At 31.2% G+C, this 21,036-nt stretch overlaps 2 protein-coding genes across 2 annotated transcripts; one reads left to right on the top strand and one right to left on the bottom strand.

Moving 5' to 3' along the window:
- The first annotated feature begins 154 nt into the window (after positions 1 to 154).
- On the top strand, positions 155 to 10,351 carry ics (ras suppressor protein 1). Its single transcript, XM_088239337.1, has 6 exons — positions 155 to 332; positions 3,053 to 3,343; positions 5,341 to 5,423; positions 6,774 to 6,888; positions 7,009 to 7,141; positions 8,480 to 10,351. The coding sequence occupies exons 1-6, from the start codon at positions 188 to 190 to the stop codon at positions 8,562 to 8,564; spliced, it is 852 nt and encodes a 283-aa protein (XP_088095463.1). The 5' UTR covers positions 155 to 187; the 3' UTR covers positions 8,565 to 10,351.
- On the bottom strand, positions 10,229 to 20,514 carry Nemp (Nuclear envelope integral membrane protein). Its single transcript, XM_088239334.1, has 8 exons — positions 20,308 to 20,514; positions 19,968 to 20,080; positions 16,938 to 17,151; positions 15,113 to 15,279; positions 14,305 to 14,520; positions 13,287 to 13,411; positions 12,668 to 12,829; positions 10,229 to 11,249 (listed from the first exon to the last, which is right to left on the bottom strand). Exons 1-8 carry the CDS (start codon positions 20,390 to 20,392, stop codon positions 11,057 to 11,059), a joined length of 1,275 nt encoding a protein of 424 aa, XP_088095460.1. The 5' UTR covers positions 20,393 to 20,514; the 3' UTR covers positions 10,229 to 11,056.
- Positions 20,515 to 21,036: the final 522 nt, after the last annotated feature.

The raw sequence follows: 21,036 nt of genomic DNA, 5'->3' as shown, positions 1-21,036 counted from the left end.
TCCATAGGCAAACTAAATGTAAAACAGATTAATTTTCATAATATGTTTATAACGGCCATAGACTATTATTCGAGGATAGTGTTTCTAGATGCAAAAAATATATTAATCAAGGAAAAATATTTTTTCTTCTTCTATTTTATTTGACAGCCACTGTTGTTTTTTTTTTGACGTTGCGTCTGCGCATAACATGCAGGCTCCAGTTTCCTGTATTCCGAATTCGAGCAAGATGTCAAAAGCTAAGAAAACTCTCGATGAAGCCAAGGAAAATTCCAATCCTGAGTTGGATTTGGTGGATAGAGGGATTTCAAACTTTGAGGAATTGCCTGGACTATGTGAGTTTTTTTGAACAGCTGCATCTGATTGCTCTTTATGACCAAATAAGGAATCTTGTTTTGATTTGAATTGTGGGCGGGACCTGCCCTTCATCAATGATGTTATGACATATTATCTAAAAATAACCTGCGATGGTTTAATTTGTAGTTTTTACTAAATATTTACCAAAAATCAAGTACAGATTTGATGCTCTTTAAATCTGTAATACACAAATATGGTTGTGTAAAACTTGATAATGACTGATAATCTTTCTTTTAAATGTAATCTTTTTAACTTGTTTATGTAGGTGTAGGAATGTACAAAAAATAATACTTTGATATATTGGATTGGCCTTATCACAGTTTTATTACATTATGAAGTCATACCTTTTTGATATTTCTATTAATCAAATGAGCATTGTTGAATATAAGAGTTATCTCTTATAATATAAAACGAAAGTTCTTTTCCGCAGTTTAAGAACATTTATTGAGCTAATGACTTATCATCGAACAATACTGATTGGAGTTGCACTGGTTAAAAAGCCCAGAAAGAAACGAATATATGCTGTGCTGGATAGTGCAAATCCCTTCATGAAATGGCTCGAATAAATATATTGGACGTCTATATTAGGGAAAATACATGTCAAAGTAAATCTACTCGTAGGTCAGTATTTGGTTCAGGCAGAGGAAAACTTGTCGAACTGCTGCGTTGCTCAAACACTAAGTTTGGAGATAGTGATTTTTCCGTAGCCGGCCCTTGTGCCTGAAACCAATTGCCTTCACACTAGCGAATTATCGACAGTCCCAGTCGGTTCATATCTCATCTGAGATCCCACTTCTTTAGTTGATCGTACCCTCAAATTTAAAATCAAAAAGTTTAATATGTAGTGTAGGCTTAAGTCAGAAGTAAGTTTAAGTGAAGAAGTAAAGCATCCTTGAGACGATTCTTCTCAAAAATAGCTATATATAAATTAGAAAAATATTATTATTAAAACTATGAGACTAGCTTGGAAACAAATGCCCTCTGTCGCTTGACCTACTGTCGTCTTAAGGACAGTGCAGAAGGTGAATTTACATTTCCTTTATGTAAACAACAAAGTATCCAAAATACTGATTCCCTAGCATGAAGACAAATTGCTGACAGTCAGAGAAATAGAAGATTACCTCATTTCCCCCCTCGGAAAGAGAGAAAAACAGGGACGGCTATTATAAAAGCTTGCTTGCCCACCACATACCGCACACCGCATCTTAGGACAAAAGTCTCCTTGGCGGTGCCCACATACACAAAATATTTGCTCGTTGCCAAACGAGAAAAGCTGCCTGGAGAAGCTCTCTGTAATCTGTTAGCCTTAGCATCTTTGTGCTGAAAGAAGATAATTCAGAGGTACATAATATATACTTCATTGGATTAAAAAAAGAGAGAAGTGAATTCTTTACTGACAGGGATTAAATTGATTGGACATGATCAATTCTCCGAAATGATTACAAAACTTTTTAAAAGCCTTGAAATTCTTTTTAAAAGCCACCAGATCTGTATATCCGACAGGACCTATAACAAGACCACTTATAGTAGTGAAAAGCTCCATTCAGTAATCATAGAAAGGGGTAAAGGGACAAAACCACAGGATGTGTTCAGAAAAATGATTAGAATATCCGCAGCAGCACGAAGGGGGTCAACAATATTGGAAACAAATAATTTTTTATGAAATTTACCATGACCTGATAAAAACTACATAGTCTAGTAATCGGGGATAACCCAAGAAGAAGATTTTATTATAAAGGTTGTCAAACCTTTACTGCAAGAAGTCAGTAAAAGATACTTAGTCAGTAAACAGTCAGTTTATCAGTCAGTAACTCTCGCTTTCCATTACCGATTCTGTATTATATTATTGAACATGTAATTAATACTCACTGAAGCATAATGTCATTTTCTTATGTCACCTCCAACTGGGGTAGGACAGCCCCGCATTGACAAGCAAAATCCTACAATTCTGTATTATATTCACCATTCTCTACTTATAACTTACATATTTTTTCGATCCTTCCATTTGTTAACTCTTGAAAAAATCTGAATCTTTATTGATGTAGATGAGATACTTCCTAATTATTTCACCTTCTAAAAATCACCTAAAAGTAATTTTCAATTATTAAATGTATGGAGGACATTGGATGAAATTAGGGAAGTCAAAGTTCAACCTCAATCCAGCTAAACATTTTATCGATAACAGATCTATAGATGCGTGTAATTGTCTGCCCCAAGAAATAGTTACAGCGACATCTGTTAACACATTAAAAAACAAATCAGACATATGAGGCGCTGAGAGCCACGGGAGTTTAAGGGACATTGACATCAGTTTAATCCGAGTATGTAGTTAGATGTAAATATATCTTAAGTTTTAAGCCATGTTGACTTAAGTGCCAATATTAAAGCTGGAAACTTCATAAACAAAAAAAATCTGTGTAACTAAATTAAGGTTTCACAAAAATATTCTGCCAGCAAAATATAATCGCCAAGTTTGAATCTCGTAACATTAACCATATATTAGTCATTTTATATAAAAAAACAAAATTCATAAATTTTTGAAAGCCATTTTGTCATTATCTTTTTATGTTGCTTAAGTTCCGCTGGTCCGATGCCTCATATATAGTGACTGAAATAAGCTCACCAGAATAACAAGGTAGGGACATATCAGCTGATAGTTGCCTACTCCTAATTTATTAATAAAAATAATACTTTTCAGTGAATATGGTGAACATCACGAGACTTAGTTTGAGTCATAACAAGATAGGAGTGGTCCCACCTGGTCTCGCCAACCTGATAAACTTGGAGATTTTAAATTTCTCCAACAACTTTATCCGAGAGCTTCCTGTAAGCTTGTCCTCGCTACCGAAGCTCCGAATCCTCAATGTGTCCATCAACAGGCTGGACTCTCTCCCGCGAGGGTTTGGAGCATTCCCCGTCCTAGAGATCCTGGACCTAACCTACAATAATCTCAATGAAAACACTCTTCCCGGGAATTTCTTCATGATGGGTGAGTCGTTTTTTTAATTTTATTATGAAGATAGAAAATATTGTTGCTAATTTTCAGCGAGATATTCGTTGTCTTCGTGATAAAAAGACCTGAACTGCAATATCATAATTTTTACAAAATGACTTAAAGCTAGTTGCTCTACTAAAAATCAAGTTTAAAAAAACTTAAACCGTTGCTTTTTTTTCAAAATGGATTGTTTTTCCTGCAACACGTTTTGTCCATTTTTAAAAAAACGCTACAGTTATTTAACTTACTTTCTTTTATTTATTTATTGAACTTTTTGTACATAATGTTAATTGTACGTTGGCGGGCTTATTGCCAAATGGCAATTTCTTCCAACCAACCAATAAAATAAAAGTTTTATTTTTATAATTCAAGTTACAGAACATATTCAATAGAAAAAATATTAAAAAGCTAAAGATATATAAAAATAGAAATAAACGTAATAAATTACCTTAAATCAAAACTATTACTCAATGGGAAAAGGAAAAAAGAGGAAAGAGGAAAAAGGAAAGGAGGAGAGATTAAGGAAGAGAAAGGAGATGTTTTCTTTTAGTGTCCTTAAGTTGAATAATTGACAAAAAATAAATCTTTTTCTCGTAATACTGACGTTTATTCGGCTGGATTCATGAAACATTCTGAAAATATGTATATTATAAAATAAAAATATTTTTTTTGAAGCACTAACTTTGTGGTTGTTTGTTATAATCAAAATTAAAATGAAACAACTGTGTTTTTAATCACTTATTTTATTTTATTTCTTCTACCAGTTTCGACGCTATGCAAGCTCCTTTATCAGGGTGAATTAATGAATCTTATTCTATTTTATTTTAACAGTGTCTACTAAATATTAAATCTAAACATAAGTCAAATTGTTTTGTCATGTTGTTCTTTTAATGATGGATAAACCGGTTGGTAGAAAAAATAAAAAATGAGTTTTCAAAAACAGTTGTTTTATTTTAATTTTATTATAACAGAGATGAAGAAAATTTTATAGCAGGTAATATGGGAGTCTAGGCATTTACAGGGCTTATGACCCGTCATTGGCTTGTTCCAGTTCTTATCTAGAGGAATTTGGACAGACTCAAAATATTGTTGAAAAAGTCAATATTTTCATTCTTATGATTTACAATAAATATTTAAATTTTTGGACCATTTTCTTTAATCGTAAATAACCATGTTAGAAAATGGAATAACAATTTGTGGTAGAGCATTAATTAAAGAATATTATGTAGGTACTACAAATTTCAAATGCTTATGATAAATTTTGTTTTTAATAAGACATTAGATTTTTTTTCTCTTGGGTCATTTTTTTTAACACTAAGATGACGATTTTATTAACAATTTCTTCCAAAAGATAGCTCTTTCTTGCATTTAAAAAAAATGTTTATGTATATGAAAATAAGTTTTATTACGATTCTTCTTCTTTTTTGTGGCCCCTTTCACCTCCCCACTGGGGTGTTCTATAATAGCAGGTGTGAGTATGCCGACCAGTCACGCCGCAGGGGTGCAAATACCAAGGTCCCTTTTCTAATTAGGTAATAAAAGCCCCACTATGAGCTGCTGGGCTCGGTTGACGTCCGTAACATACAAGATTTCTTGAAAGTCACAAAAATAATTTATACATAATTTATTCTGTTTTAAAAAGTGGTTTAAAATGAATATAAATAATAATGGTACCCAAAATTTAATATTAGGGAATCATAAAAATGCAAATATATATATTTTTTTTATAAAATAAAGATACATATGGTGAGAATGATTGGTAACATAGGACGTGCACGACGAAGAAAGACACAGCGTGATCAGATAAATCAAAATCTCAAGTCTGGTCATGTCATAGACACAACCGAAGGGCATGTATGTATGACAAGATGTTTGAATGTAGAAGAAGCTAAGAATGTATGTCAGGATAGACGTGTGGCGGTCCATCCTCTCTGTCTACTCCGAAGGGAAATGACTCCATGGTAGTAGTATTGTTTTTTTTATTTTTTCAGAAACTTTAAGAGCTCTATACCTTGGTGACAATGATTTTGAATATCTTCCACCCGGTATTGGCAACTTGAAGAATTTACAAATTGTAAGTATTATCTATTCATTTTTAAAATCATTTTTTCTATTAGTTGAAAAGCTGAAAATTATTTCGAATCCCATAAAAATAACTCTATGGGCGGGGAGAACAACTACATAAGTCAAAATGCCTTACTTTTCAGGAGACAGCCTTTTGTGTCTCAGGATATTTCTGGAATTAAATCTAATATTGAAAAAAAAAACTTTTTTTTATCCATACTTATAGGAATTGGATTATTGCTAATAATCAGGAATACATAGTCATGTGATAACTCTTCAATGTAACGTCATTTAAATAAGACATGCCTAAATAAGACTGCATAAAAGGTTCTTCTTTGAGAAAACTTTTTTTAGCCGATAACTAATAAATGTATTTTGTGTGATAAATTACATTGATAATACTATCCTTAATAACGTTATTTGACTTCCGTGTTTTGAAACACGCGTGAACATAGGTGCATACTACAAGATGAGAAAATAAATTTTAAAAATTAATAAGTTGACTTATGCGGTTGTTCCCCCCCCGCCCATAGAATTATCACTGTAAAAAAATATTGCCTTACAATTAAATGTTTGTATTGTATTTATTGCAACAGAGAAGGAACATATTTTTGGAAAGGGTAAATGGAAACCAAGGCTCTGGAATCCAGCCTGGTCCATAAACATTTGGGCATACTCAAAATATTGTTGAGCATTAAACTTCCTCATTAAAGGACTGCTAAAAAACTGTCTAGAAATGGTGCTAAACGCCATGTTACATTAAAGGTCAAACTGCAATAGAACAGCGCGTTGCAGCAACATGAAATATTATTTTCACTGTTCCTCCAATTCCCAAAGATAATTATGATAGAAAGTGTGTAAACTAACAAAAAAAAACTGTTAGAGATAAAATGGCGACACAAGTAGCAGTAAACACAAGGTGAGAATGACTGAGGAATTTTCTACCTCAGTATCTTTAAAGGCTGATTTCAGCGAATAATGGCCTATTAAGTACTACTTTTTTGTATTATTACAAAAGCTTAGAGTCTAGCGCAGTTCTTGAAGTTACTCAGGAACTAAGGAATTCCCTTTTTAGATTTTTAATTTTAAGTTGAAAGTTTCAGACTAACTCGCTCGAACTTAAACTCTCTATTTTAGGTCAAAACTTTTGTAGCTTTTATTTATGTTACAAATCTGATTAAAAACTACCCAAAATGGCTGAAAATACACGGGGTGATTCGGATTCCCCTCAATATGAGGCACCTACATTTTACCTTTGGACGTCACTTCTCCGGCCACCCTGTATATTAAGTCTCGTATGCTATATAGACTCATGTGACATCATAGCCACACAAGGGTTAAACTGAATTATGTTTTTCAGTTGTCTCTTCGTGAAAACGATTTAATTGAATTGCCCGCTGAAATTGGGGAGTTGGGAAGGCTAAGAGAATTGCATCTTCAAGCCAACAGATTGACCGTACTGCCGCCTGAAATTGGTATGTTACAAAAATAAGTATCATGAATAATACAGTATTTTGTTATAACATTTTATAAACTATGTTTCTATAAATCAGTGAATTTGGTTAATTTCTAATAGTAAATTTCTTTTACCAAAGGTAATTTGGACCTGGCCAGCAATAAAGCGATGCTCAGAATTGAAGGAAACTCCTGGGTGGCTCCTATCGAAGACCAATTGAAACTTGGAACTTCTCATGTGTTGGATTATATACGATCAGAGACTTATCGCATGTAAGTTTAAAAAATATATTTTAATTTGAATAGCCGAACGTGGTTATTACGAGGAAGATGGGACCGACTAAATTTGTTTGTTATAAGCATTATTCGTAGAGCTTTTTTAAAAAATCTAATCGGCATTGCATATTGTCACTAAGTAAACAAGTAAATATATATATGTATAATTCATATAAATATATTTTTAAAAGGGACTTAAAGAAAATTATAATAAATGCTTGCAAACATACCACTTTCTAAATTTCAAATACAGATAAATTTATAATTCAAGGGTTAGTTTTTAACTGATCTTACTTCACCTATTATTATGCATTGCCCATAGAACATTTAAAAAATTGAAAAACTTTGTAAAAACCCCCGAAATAAGGATGTCTACAAAAGATACACAAATGAAAGACTGAAATTACAACTTAAAATTAACCATCCGGTTTGGAGTAAGAAATGTGCAGTTTTTAAAAAGAGAATCATATCTGAGAATAGAAAATAGAATTCTTAGAGTGAAAAAGGGTTTCAAAAATATTTTTTATTGATTGCTTCAAGTGTTTTGGCTCATCGCAAAGAATTGAAAGTATTATTGTATGTATGCTGATGCTTAGTAAAACATATGTAACTAAAGAAATAACAAATAATGAAGTAATGTTTCCGGGATACTTGACTGTCAGATGTGATTCGTTAAGCCGGCATACAGTAGGCGTAATGATCGTAGTCAAAGTAGAATTTCTTTCAAGATGATTTCAAATGAAGTTCTGCAAGAAACAAAACTCACGATGCTCGTTATACAAATTAAGAATACATTTATAACAAACATTTGCAGCGGTGTGTCATTCTCCAAATAATAAAGACCTCAAATTTTTATTTGATCTCTTCGAAGATTGGTGTCAAAAAACATGCAATAAAAGAGACGGAAATAAAATTACAGCAAAGAAAAAATAGTATGGATCATCAAAAAGAAAATTAGAATAATGAAACGTCTATATGCGAAATACATGATAGAGAATATTGTTTTGTGATGAAAGTAATCGACAATATTATGCCTACTAAAAAAATTATATTTAAGAAAACTAACCAATACAACAACCCTTGCGTGAACTTCAGAAACAGAGAGATGACGCATACAAAGTTGCTCAAAGAATTCAATCAAATAAAGAATGGAAAATATGAAAAAAAATTAGGAAACATAATGCGTCTGAATTTAATATCTTGTAATATAGTAACTGAAATTATTTTTATATGTATTGAGTATAATGTAAGTTATAATTAGTTGTTTCTGTTTCTTTTTTACAACTATCTAAATAAATACATTACATTAATGTATGATTTTCACATTTTTTTTAGCCTTTACAACCGTCACCTGTCTGCAAAACCCCCTCCACCACCTCAGACTATTGATAAGAGCAAGAAAGCGAGCCGAGCAAGATAAATCTACGTGTCACCGTGCACTAAATGCCGACATTCTGCAGAAGGGAATCCATGGTCAATTGCCAATGACAAAATGGAGATCGTTGACCATGCATATTACATAACAGCATTTATAGTGCTAGATATCCACCATTGTATGTTCTGTGTGGAGGTAAATAATTTATTAATCGAATAATTACTAATCTCGATAATCAAATGAAATGTTTAACAGATATGTGTATAAGATTTTTTGTACAAATCCACTGCTTTCACTACAAGTTATTACTGTTTGCTCTAGATATGTACAACAATGTATCGAATAGATTTGTATCACTTGTTTTAAGCAGTGCTATGGATCATGTTATATTAATTCGTGCTTCCCAAATCAATTTTATTTTGGGTTTATGTGGCCATATTAATTTTATTATAGTGCATTGAATGCAGTTGATAAGAAATAGAAACTATTTTTAGCGAGTATTTATTTTTATAGTGAGGTGAAAAATCATATCCAACACAAAAATGGATGATAAAATCCAGTCTGATTTACAATAATTGAGAAAGTTAGCTAATAATGATGTTAAAGCAAATGCATAATATAAATACATGCATAGATACAAATCCATTGTTCAAAATGTTTCAATATTGTTTGTATACTAGAAATAATTATATAAAAAAGAATAATACCTTAAAAGAGGTTTTACCTAGTTAGGCAGACTACACACAATCAAAACAAATCCATTGCCGCCAAAATGTATTGAAATCTATTACCACAAAGATTATTGGAATTATTATGTTGATGAACCATTCAGATTTATATTAGAAATTTCAATTAAAAAATAGTTAAATACAAAGTGATTCAATACGATAATTACTTTATGTTTTGAAATGCTACTGATTTGTGAAAATTTACTTAACGAAGTATAGAATTGTGAACCCTAACAAGTCAGCCTCATAATTTTTTATATGGGAGTTGCTTTATTATTTACCTTGCTTATAATATGCAAGGTTTATATTTCAAAAGTGGATTTTTCTGCAATTAAATTTCTTTCAATTTATCTAAACTGTTGGGATCAGGAGGCATATACTAATGTGGGCCAATCAGGAACTTCTCAGCATTTGCTCATGTGGAGAGGAAACCACTTAAAACTCTTCAGGAGAAGCCGGCCTGTTGGCAGTAGTCAACAGGCCTTCCGTTCCACTAGAGGAGTGTTCAGCCTCATAAATGCCTAGACTTTTTTTATCCCCTTTCCAAGAACGTTCTCCATCTCTTTTGAAATATCCATCAATCTTGATTAACTCCCTGGGCTAGTACTCTAAACGGAATTGTGCATGAAGAGATCGCTCTGTTAGCGTGTATTCAGTACGTAATAGATTAGATTTAAAAATGTGTTTTCTATGCACACTTTTGCGTTCAGAATACCATCCCTGGAGGGACAATCCAATACTTGCATACAAAGATTTGGACACACTCAAATAATTCATGACGTTGAAAGTCTTAGTTATCTATAATTTTTATAAACAAATACATATAATTTTATTAGTACCTAATTATGTATGATTTATTTTCATTAAAACATATGCTTCATGCATTGTTTAATACATAACCATTACTAATATTATGTAAACCTCTTCATGTGATTCCACTGGTTAAATATGTGCCTTTTAATAATAAAAAAAAAAACAATATTTTCTATCAATGTTTATATTTTTACCATAATATACAATATTAACAAACTAACTATGCAGTTTTATTAATCATATTTTGTTGTTATTTTAATTTACAAAATAAATCAAATTTACACACATTTTATTTTATACTTTCAGTTATATTTTAGTTTGCGTTTGTCGACAAATAAAGGAACAGGACTTAAAAATACATTATTCTAAAATTCAATAATTTATCATGTGTACTTCATAACTAAAACTAATATGAAATTAAGCTAATCATTGACAAATAAAGGAACATACTAATAAGCAACTAAAACTAGGTATTTCAAGATTCAAACTATCAATACAAATATCACACAAAATTTGTTAATTAATATGCAACGATGAATGAAAAAAAATATTTGTGCATAAATGTGTAGTCAATATTAAACATTTCAATCATGGGTAATAAGTGACACAATAAATAATTAAAATTCTGCACATTTTATTACATTATAAATACAAATTGTGCATCAAAAAAAGATGCACAGCCAAATCAGTCTCAGAAATACACAAACACTTACAAAAATAATCAATTAGCGCTTTCACCCCTTAATGGGCATCTTCAGACTGGTAAATATACAATACTAAGATAAATAATTGGTCATATTTTAATTTATCGTTTACGAGAAAGTATAAATTATTAAATTACAATGGCGCATTATCAAGAATTTTTAACAAAAAATATTAATCTAATTAAGACTCAGTCACTTTTAAAATCATTACACATTTTCAAGAACAATAAGCATGACATTGTCATTATAAAGACACAGATCCAATAAATCTCAGATGTTTTAACATTGTCACTTAATAATCTTCGGAACTAAATGAGCTATCACTACTAACTTCCAAAGTGTTCCCATTCACGACCCCAATTGCCCGATGGTTATTTATTTTATGATTTGTTATATTTCTTCTTCGAATAACCATGTCACTATTATCATAATCGCTTACTTCTTCGTCTGACAAATGAACACTGGTCTCCATGAAATCAGCGAATCTAAAAAGGAATTAAAAAATATACATTTAAGCTAACAGAAAAATATTAACCTTGATTGAGAGTAATTTATATATTATATGTGGTGTTCCTCATGAACTTCTAATAAAATCGTAATATTTTCACATTCAAAAATGGTGTAAAATTTATATATTGAATCAATATTGAAGAGGTGGACAGTTGCAAGGAAATGCACTGAAAGAGGAAGTGAAGAGATATTCTATCAGATTAAGATTATCACTTCATGTTTTCACCTCAATGACACCTCTTCTAAATCAATATATTTCATTTGAAGGATGTCGGAGAAACTGATAACTAGACCTGCCAAGCAAGATCTGTCCCAAGATTTTTAATAAGTTAAATGTGAAGTGGTTTGAAAGAGTTACTTTTGAAAACAAGATAAAAAACGTGATTTTATAAAATGACATGTTTTCATGCAAATGATCGATATGTTAGTATATATAGTAGGGTGGGCGGATAGTTTTTTTTTCCGAATTTTGAAATGAAACTAAAAAGTTGCCTTTTAGATTACTCGGGATGCAAAAAATATATAAAAAAATATTTGATACTAGTTTTTGGCCCTCAACCAGAGCTTGAAGTTTTCGAAAAAGTCAATTTTTTGCCCTAAACCGGCTGTCATTTCGTATTTAAGTAAGAAAATCAGTCTAATTAAATTGTATAATCTGCATTAAATCTTATTATATAAGCATCCAAGGGCGTGAGTTGCACTTTGTTTTGTAATAAATGGGTAGCATTGTTTTAATGTGCCATTGTTTTCGTCAATTTTAGTCAGGCGCTCAACGGAATCAGTTCCGCGGAGTGTAAATTTTTTGCACTTCGGTTGTTTTAAAACGTGTTCGAGCTTGTAATGTGATTAAGTTATATCTTTACGAACAAAAAAATAATTTTATCAATATAGATAATTAAAAAATGTTCAGACAGTTATAAACTTCAAACTTCAATGCGATCCAAAAGACAACTTTTTAGACCCCTTTCACTTTGATATCTAAAAAAAAAAAAAACTTCATACATCATCGGCCCACTCTAATGTTTAGTCTTTTTTGTATGATACGATGTAGGTTGGATTCGTTCTGATTTTTCAGCTACTGTTCCGGGAGCCGTTTTTAGAGTAAACTATGTGATATGGTTAATATGGCTCCTGCAATGGTAGCCAAAATGAATCCAATTTACACGGGATCACCAAAATTTTTCAGATAAAGATACGCACCAACTGATATGTTGTTTTTATTCATGTGTGTCTATAAGTAGTGTACTAATTTGAAAATATATATACCTACAATGCAGTTTTTTTTTCTAGAAAGTCAGGATATGAAGATGTATGATTTTTTGGTAAAAAATAAAGAAACAATAAAATTTTAAAATCTATTCTTTGGTTATGTACCAGAAAAAAAAATGCCTACTTTTTTGGATTTTTCAATTTAAGCATTAATTTCCATTGTGGACATTCTGGACTGGAACAATATCCTCGCAGTTCATCGAGCGCTTTCTGTGTCTCAATCTGACCCTGTTTATAATATTCTTCTTGTGACAAAAGTTTCTGCTTGGGAGGATTTCTTATTCGCCTGAAAAAATAACATTATTTTATATGAAACATAATTCAACTAGCTGATTATGTAGTAACAAGTTAATTCAACTTATAGTTATTTATCAAATAGTTACACAGATAAATGTCAAAAAGACAAACAATCAATTGTTTCAATCACGTATTTAAAAGTTCCTGCATTCACTAAATTGAAATAAAAAACGGTACTTTATATATCTAAATATGATAAACATAAATTATACGAATACTCAGATCCGTTTTCTCTAATAATATTGGTTTTTAAACTCAAAAGTAATTATTATTAGATAGAATTTATTTAAGAGTATTCCTACAATTATTATGTAAATCTCATTTCTAAATTCTTTATTTAAAATAAAACAATAACATGGTAACATTTTAGAAAGGTTATTTTTATTTTACCATAAATAATAATTACATAGATAACATTTAACAATGTTTTGAATAAAGATTATTACCAATATTTTTTCAGTCCACTGATCCATGAATTAGGGATGCATTTTATGATGATAATGGAAGAGGCCATGATGCCAAATGCTTCTATTACTTCTGTACTAAAATACATTAGCGTTAGTCCAGCTGCCTGCAAAATTGACACATAAAATGAATAATAGTAAAAACGAAGATATTTTTTTATTGGATAAGTTATTGTTTTCAGAGATACATAATACTTTCAGTCAGTATTTCTCAATGTGGGCGATAAAGAACCCCTGTGGGTGCTGAAGGCTTTCAGGGGGGGCGGTACAATGCCCAGAGAAATTGAGGGGCGTTGTGGCAGTCTAGAGGGGCCAAATGATATTTTCCTGATATTTCTAACTACAATTAATTTAGTTCTTATTTTCTTATTTATAACGGCTCTCTAACCCCGTATGCCGATGATAATTTAAATAGCTGTTTTTAAGATGCGCAACAGATGGTAAGTTAAAACATTTTGGGGGGCTCTATAAAATTTTACATTCTCAAAGCGGAGCGGTGGGCGAAATAAGTAGAGAACCTACGCTTTAAATCAACAGGTAAAATAGATGGCCACCAGAGGAGGCCATACAAGTATTTTGAAGTGAAATGTACCAGGATCCAATTAATTTTTTTTTTTTGCAACCAATAAATTTTGAACTTTAAATTCAGTTTACGTGTAAGTTTAGTTTTCATTTTAAATAAATAAACTCTAAATTTTACCAACACTAATCTTTATTGTCATCAATTGGCTGAAAATGGCTGGCCTATTTATTTTCACTATCAATTGAAGGTTGGTTGCCCTCTTAGTTATCTATTTCACTGGACTTGTTAGTATAGCAGTGTAATTTTAACTTCCCACTGTAATCGGGGCCCATGAATATTTTTTATTCCAAAAATTTGAAATAATCTTTAACCAGTTTCATTTATATCTGCATTTTACTAAAAAGTATCAACTTTCTTCCTTCTCTTTAAAAAAATGTAATGAACCTTCACCAACTTAAATTATGTTCCGTCACTTACTTGTAGTGTCCAAGTGATGAGATTTTTATTTCTTTGGTCTTTGGGCGGCCCCATTTTATAGCAGATTATAAAACTAATAAAGCCCATGATGAGTGTATACCAAGCTACGTAGGTGTGATGAGTCACGAGGAGAGGTTGGAAATTAGACCATAGAAGTTGCAAGGCATATGCTCCCAGTGTCCAGCCTCCAATCATGGCGCTGTACACAATCGGTTTCTACAAAATAAATTTTACATAACTTATTATATATATTATCGATTCCAAAATTTTAATACATGTTTTTTTTTTTCAAAAAATTTGTAAATTTCTTAATCCAACTCAGTTTGCCAAAACGGAAAGGGTATCAAACTATGCTAAAATATGTTTTTTTTTGCATATTCTCTGTCAAATCCATACTTAATGGTGCATAGGGCACTGTACTGGTACTTCAATTGCATTTCTCAAACATTAGGCGCCAGTCCAGGACCAATAAAATATTGTAGCGTAAAAACATATTTTTGATCAATATTTTATGTCAACCATGTCCAGAATTGAATCTGAGACTTTTTGAATGGTAGGCAAATGCGCCAACCATCAGATCACAATGCCGACATCCAAAACTCTGTAGTTGAGTTTTCTCCTAGAAAATTTCTCGGAATTTTTTTTTTTTATTGAAATAAACGGCACTTAGTGCCTTTTACATATTAGTTACAAATACAATTAAATTTTAATCACATTTCATGCTAAATAGGCATAGATTAAACTGTTCTTGTATATGTAGTTAGTAAACATTAACTTCAATTTTAATAATATATTCATAGTTACTTACACCTGGTAGCATTTTGCTCAGAAAGTAAACAAGGATCATAAATGAAGCACAAATGCCAAGAGTTATTCCACTGAAGTAAAAGAACATGACATTTTCCCCGAGAGATCGCGAATAGATGAACAAAATCATCCCGGCCACCAAGAGGCCAAGCTTTTTGTAATCCACATCTAAAAAACATTTGGAAAAATCAGATTAGTTGTTTAAGTGATAAGAATTGAGAAAATATTGTTGTATAATATTATTGTCGGAAGAAAAAAATTGCATTATTTTTCTACATTTGACAGGAATTTCAGATTCATGTGAATACACACGAATTAGAATAGCAATTCTTGTGTAATGGTTTCAAAGGCAATTAAAAAAAATATAATACACTGGAACCTCTTTTTATACAACACAAAAATTCTATTTAAAAAAATATTGAAAATTAATTTAACAATGCGTGCAAGTAATATATGTATTTATTATTGGAATGCCCTACATCACTCTTTTACTAACTTGGCATATAATATTATCGGGTTTCTAGCAAAAGTGGTATCTACAAATTTAAAAAAAATGAGATTTTCGCGTAATTGGCAACAAATAACTTGTGTCTATGTCTGGCAAAAGCTATTAACTGATTTAACAAATGTAAAATACCTTTTTTTCATAATAGAAAATGAGTTTAGTGCTCAGGTGTTGAAATATTGTCTGGATAAACATTGTAAATTGTAACATCTCTTACTTAATTTTGCCTGACATTATCGCTTATTATGGATTTGACATGGCAGAACTTACCAACTGGCATTAGTCTATAATTTATTTTTTGAATTTTGTGTTTTCTTTGCTGTTCCCATTAAAAGTATTTTAAACATTAGAAAACATATAAATATTTAAAATTTCTATTCCAGATAAAGTTAGTTTTAGAAAATTAAAAATATTCGATCTTGTAAATAAAACCTGTGCCAAAAATGTGGAATTCACTGTTCCAGAACCTAGAGAAAATAATTCGGATAGTAAATAATTAAATAACGATTGAAGAACAAAAAAAGCTTAGCTAAATAATTTTTTCTTTTTTAAATTTATATTCATGATCGGTCAATTAATAAACGCTTACAAAACTGAAATTTTTGAAATAATAAAAAAAAAACAGCAATTATACTTTTGAAATGCGGAGGATTGTTGATAGTAAAAAAGTAATCTACATTTAACCATTTTTGAAGTCAAATTATTGACAAGCAAAAGTTGGAAAGTTAAATTATTGACAGGCAAAAATTAGTAAGTGTAACCAATTTTTTATTTTTTGACAAAATTGATGGTAATAAAGGTGATACAAAAAAAATATGACATATTTTATAAGTACAACAAATAATATTTTGTAATATTCAACTTGTGGCTTTATTTGAACTATTGAGCATCAAAATTTAAAACTGCAATATCTCACAACTAGGAAAATGTTAGTTACTAACTGGTGTCAGAAACCCAACGATATAAGATAGTTAATCTTTGTACCAAATTTAAAAGTATTTTAATGTCAAGTTGTATTTTTTTTATATCCTGTATTGATTTTTATACAAAGAAACCTAACCAGTATTGTTCTTCTTTTTGCATACTTTTATACACATTTTTCCTTACTACTGTGTGGAATGTAATCCCTGTATAAAAAGAGGTTCCAGTATATATCTATTGGTTTCAAATACATAGAAGATTTTTTATACATACAGGGTTTTCACACCTAAAGAATAAATATTCTAATATTAATCCAAGGACTGTGCTGAACCTTTCGCTAACCAGTACACCATACCACAAAATAAAAATGAATTTGATATTTAGGAAAAAAAAACTGTACTTTGTACGTCAAGTTCAAGGGCATATTTCTCATCAGTCTTGATAGCTATACATGTTGTGTTGAAAGGGTCCAATCTAATGGACCCTGGTGATTTTTTCCATGAGAAAAAGCTGCCGGACCACAGAGACTTCCCATTAACATAGGCATTCCAGACATCTTCAGGAGTATATCCTTCATACTGAGTAAATCTTTCTGATGGGATGTTCAAAATTAACTGTAAAATACGAAATATTGTAAATATTATGGAATATAATATCGTCGCCCTAACTTGTAAAACTCATAAATCCCAAACTTACTTTTGTTCAGGGGAGAGTAAAAACAGTTTTTACTTCAGTAACAAATTGTAGAAACATTACTTTTTTTAATAATGCAACACTGTACGAATATACAAGTTTTTCACACATATAGTCCTAACAGAAAACGTCAACTTGTAAAAATGCTACTTGCTATTTTTACAAGTTAGGGTGACGATATAGTAGAATGGACATATTTTATTTCTAAAAATTGTAACACGCAAGAAAAATTATTCTACAATTTTTCTATACACATTTTTTGAATATATTATTCAATTTTGTATTAATCATCTTTAGACTACTCCTATAATTGAAATATGATGTATTTTGTTTTAAAAAAAAAAGAAAATGCTGTCTACCTCAGAACAGGTATTTACTATACCTAGTAAGAATAGAAAGTGCCTAATACGTTTGCTTATTTGTATATCTTTTTCACTGTTTTGCAAACATATCATGATAATACTATGCTTAACTTGTAATAAACGCCGCACTGAACTGAATTGATAGTTTTTTTATTTATTTAATGGTTAATAATAAATTTCATTACTATATCCCTATTGGCAACCAGTAGTCCATAGGGACTGAATTGGTGCTACAATTGCAGCATATCTAATAATAAAAATTCACAGAAGGTAAGGTATAAGTTTTACACTTCAGGTGCCAGTCCAAGTAATCCAATGTAATATTGCAGTGTAATACCACATTTAAAACCAATTTTCCACATCCACCCTGCCAGGAATCGAGCCCAGAACCTCCAGCATGGTAGGCGAACGCGCCAACTACTACACCACGAGGCTGATTTATCTCCACTTGATAAACTTTTTCAGGATTTTTACCCGAGAGTAGCCATCGAATCAAAAACACTTGTTCAGGATTCTGGTTCTATTTCACACACAGAAAGTATTACCATTACAGTTTCTTCAATTATTTAGTCCAAACTATCATACAAATACTTATTTGAACTTTAACTTCATAAAACATATATTTTTAATACTGTATTTTTTATATTTTTTTTATAAGCCAATCAACAGGCTTGTGAAAGCCCTAACAGATTGGCATTATTGACTATATATTATATAATAACACTTAATCTAAACAATCTTAAAGTCTGTTTAAATTTACAAAGGTATAATTATGGCATAATCTAGGCGGACATGGCAAGTGTGTCATCGCGAATCAGGAGTGACAACACCACTTTCTTCTTGAATGCTTGCCTTTGCTGTAGGAACACATTGACAGTCACATGTAATGAGGTTTGTGGATGGGTATTAAGAGAGTGCCTTGAGAATTAGAACGAAGAGGTAAACCATGAACTGATAAGCGTTGAAATTTTTCACGCAGGTATATAGGAGATTTAAGACTATGAAGTAAATTGAACAGATGTAGAAGGAGTGATAGTCTCTCCGCTGTCTAATTTTGAGTCATTGCAATTGCCTACGATAATCAGAAATGTGGTCATATTTCCTAAGACCAAAAATGTACCTTATGCATGTATTCTGAAGTCGTTCAAGTTTATCGAATTGCTCACAGCTTAAATCAGTCATGGAAACATCAGAGTAATCTAGAATAGGTAGTAATAATGCTTGTACAAGAGTGCATTTAGTATTAATGGGTAAGAATTTTTGCAACCTTCTAAGTGAGTGTAGACTGAAAAATATTTTGCGGCTTAATTCATTAGTATGAGCTCGCCAGCAGAGATGTTCATCCATTAGTACTCCTAGATTTTTTACGGATTTCCTGTATTGAATATTGGTACCATTGACATTAAGAGGATTAAGTGAAGATATGTCCAGCTTACTAAGCAATCTTTGACTACCCGCAAACATAATTGGTGTTTTAGTATATAAGTAAACCATACTCTTTTGTCCATGTTGACACACAATTTAGTGTATTAAACATCGATTCTATTGCTTCGCTGGTGCTTTTAGCTCTGCAATGAAGATATAGTTGTATTCACTGTTCTGAGAATCCTTGGCAGAGGAAAAAAGAATCCGATGATGGTTTTATAATTTCCCACAGCAAAGACAGCATTGGTACGCAAGTTACGGTGAGGTACATTAAGGTTAATCTGAGCAAAAATATCATGGGCATCCATACAGTTAGATAATAATTTGTGCAATAATATCAAACCGTATGCTTATTAGTCTTATTACTGTCGGCCTCGTGGTGTAATGGTCAGCGCATTTGCCTACCAAGCAAGAGGTTTCCGATTCGATTTCCGGCATGGTTGACATGAAGTATTTACTTCATGTCAACCATGCCGGAAAATAAATAAATAAATATTCAAAAGGCTGTTTTCACACCAGAATATTTCATAGTCCCTGAACTGATATCTGAAGCGTAAGACTGGTCATCTTATCTTCATTTAACAAAAAAATATCAGTGCAGTGCCCTATGCACCATTAGGTGCGAGAAGGGAATGATGATAATGCTTATTATCAAGATCTTTCAAGCAATACTTAAGACTGTTTATGGAATGGACGGTGAAAATTGTTTGATGTTCAAAAAACATCATTTAGATACCAATAATCAAATAACTATTCAAAGTATGAACCCCGCTCAACCACAACTTGTTTCTCATTTTATTATACTTCGAGAATGGTCTATTGAAGAATTAATTTTGTTAAATCATCTAATTTGAAAATATTGCTTAAATACGTTAAATTACATAAAGGAATAAAGATAGGTTTCACATGCATTTCAAGGTGAAAAACAATGCATATAAAAAAATACTTACTTTGACTGATTTCCACAAATTTATAATGGTTTTCGGTTTCCCAATATAACAATGTATGTCTAATATGTTTGAAGAATCACGTTCAATTTTGGTTGGTCCTTCCAATTTGAAAACTAAAGTAAAACGAACAATTTATACTCTTGTAATAGAAATCTTAAGAAAACACCAGATATTTTACTGAACTTTTCAATATAAAATTAATCCTCATTACCTTACATGCACATATTTAAAGGAAGCGATAAGGAAATACAAAAACCATAAAACAGGTTTTAAAAAAAAGAAGTTTCATAGTTTTGTGATAAATAAAGTTGTTTCATTTTGAGGTTATAATTTAACTTACCGTTGAATCGTTTCTCAACGCATTCCGCACAAAGGACACAAAAAAATAAATACGCAATAGTAAATTCTGGCCTATTGATCATCATTTTAAAAATAAATCGCGCGATATATTTATTTTATTCATTTGTGTGCGATAAAGAAACACAAAAACAGACAGAAGCCGTTTTTTTAAACCCATACAAGCAACCACAGATTAACGCAAGACTGCAAAGAAAAAGCGATGTAGGATGTAGGCAGCGTTGCCAGACCCGATAATGCGAAAAAAAGTAGATTCAGAAAAATAAATCGGTAGATTTCGGTAGATTCCGGAGAGGGGGTAGAAGGGGAGGAGGGGGGCAAAAATAAATTTGACAGTTGTTCGAAATTGTTCGAAATTAAAGCGCCGTTTCGCCTAAGGCCGTTGCTTTAAATATTAGAAAACGCTTGGTAAACGCTCTACATTTCACTTCATAAAATAGACATATTTTTCAATAATGTCATGAAATTCTGTGCCATGATTTATTTTACCATATTATATTCAACAATACTAGCCAATTCCATAATTAATATATGATTCATTGTATTCTTATGTACGATGGATAAGCAGTTTTTTAAATAAACAACTGATGGCAATCGAAGTGAGCAAACAAGCAATAAATTATTAAAACATCAATTCGTTTTATTTGCATTGAAATTTTGTTCTGTGGAAAAAACAAGGAAATGTATAAAAATTGGTAGAATTTCAATCGAA

Source organism: Micrasema longulum, unplaced genomic scaffold (assembly GCF_059751315.1).
Source record: "Micrasema longulum isolate JH-2025_06_02 unplaced genomic scaffold, ASM5975131v1 h1tg002135l, whole genome shotgun sequence".
NCBI lineage: Eukaryota > Metazoa > Arthropoda > Insecta > Trichoptera > Brachycentridae > Micrasema > Micrasema longulum.
Note: the sequence above shows the minus strand (reverse complement) of the source record. Positions and strands in the feature narration are given on the sequence as shown.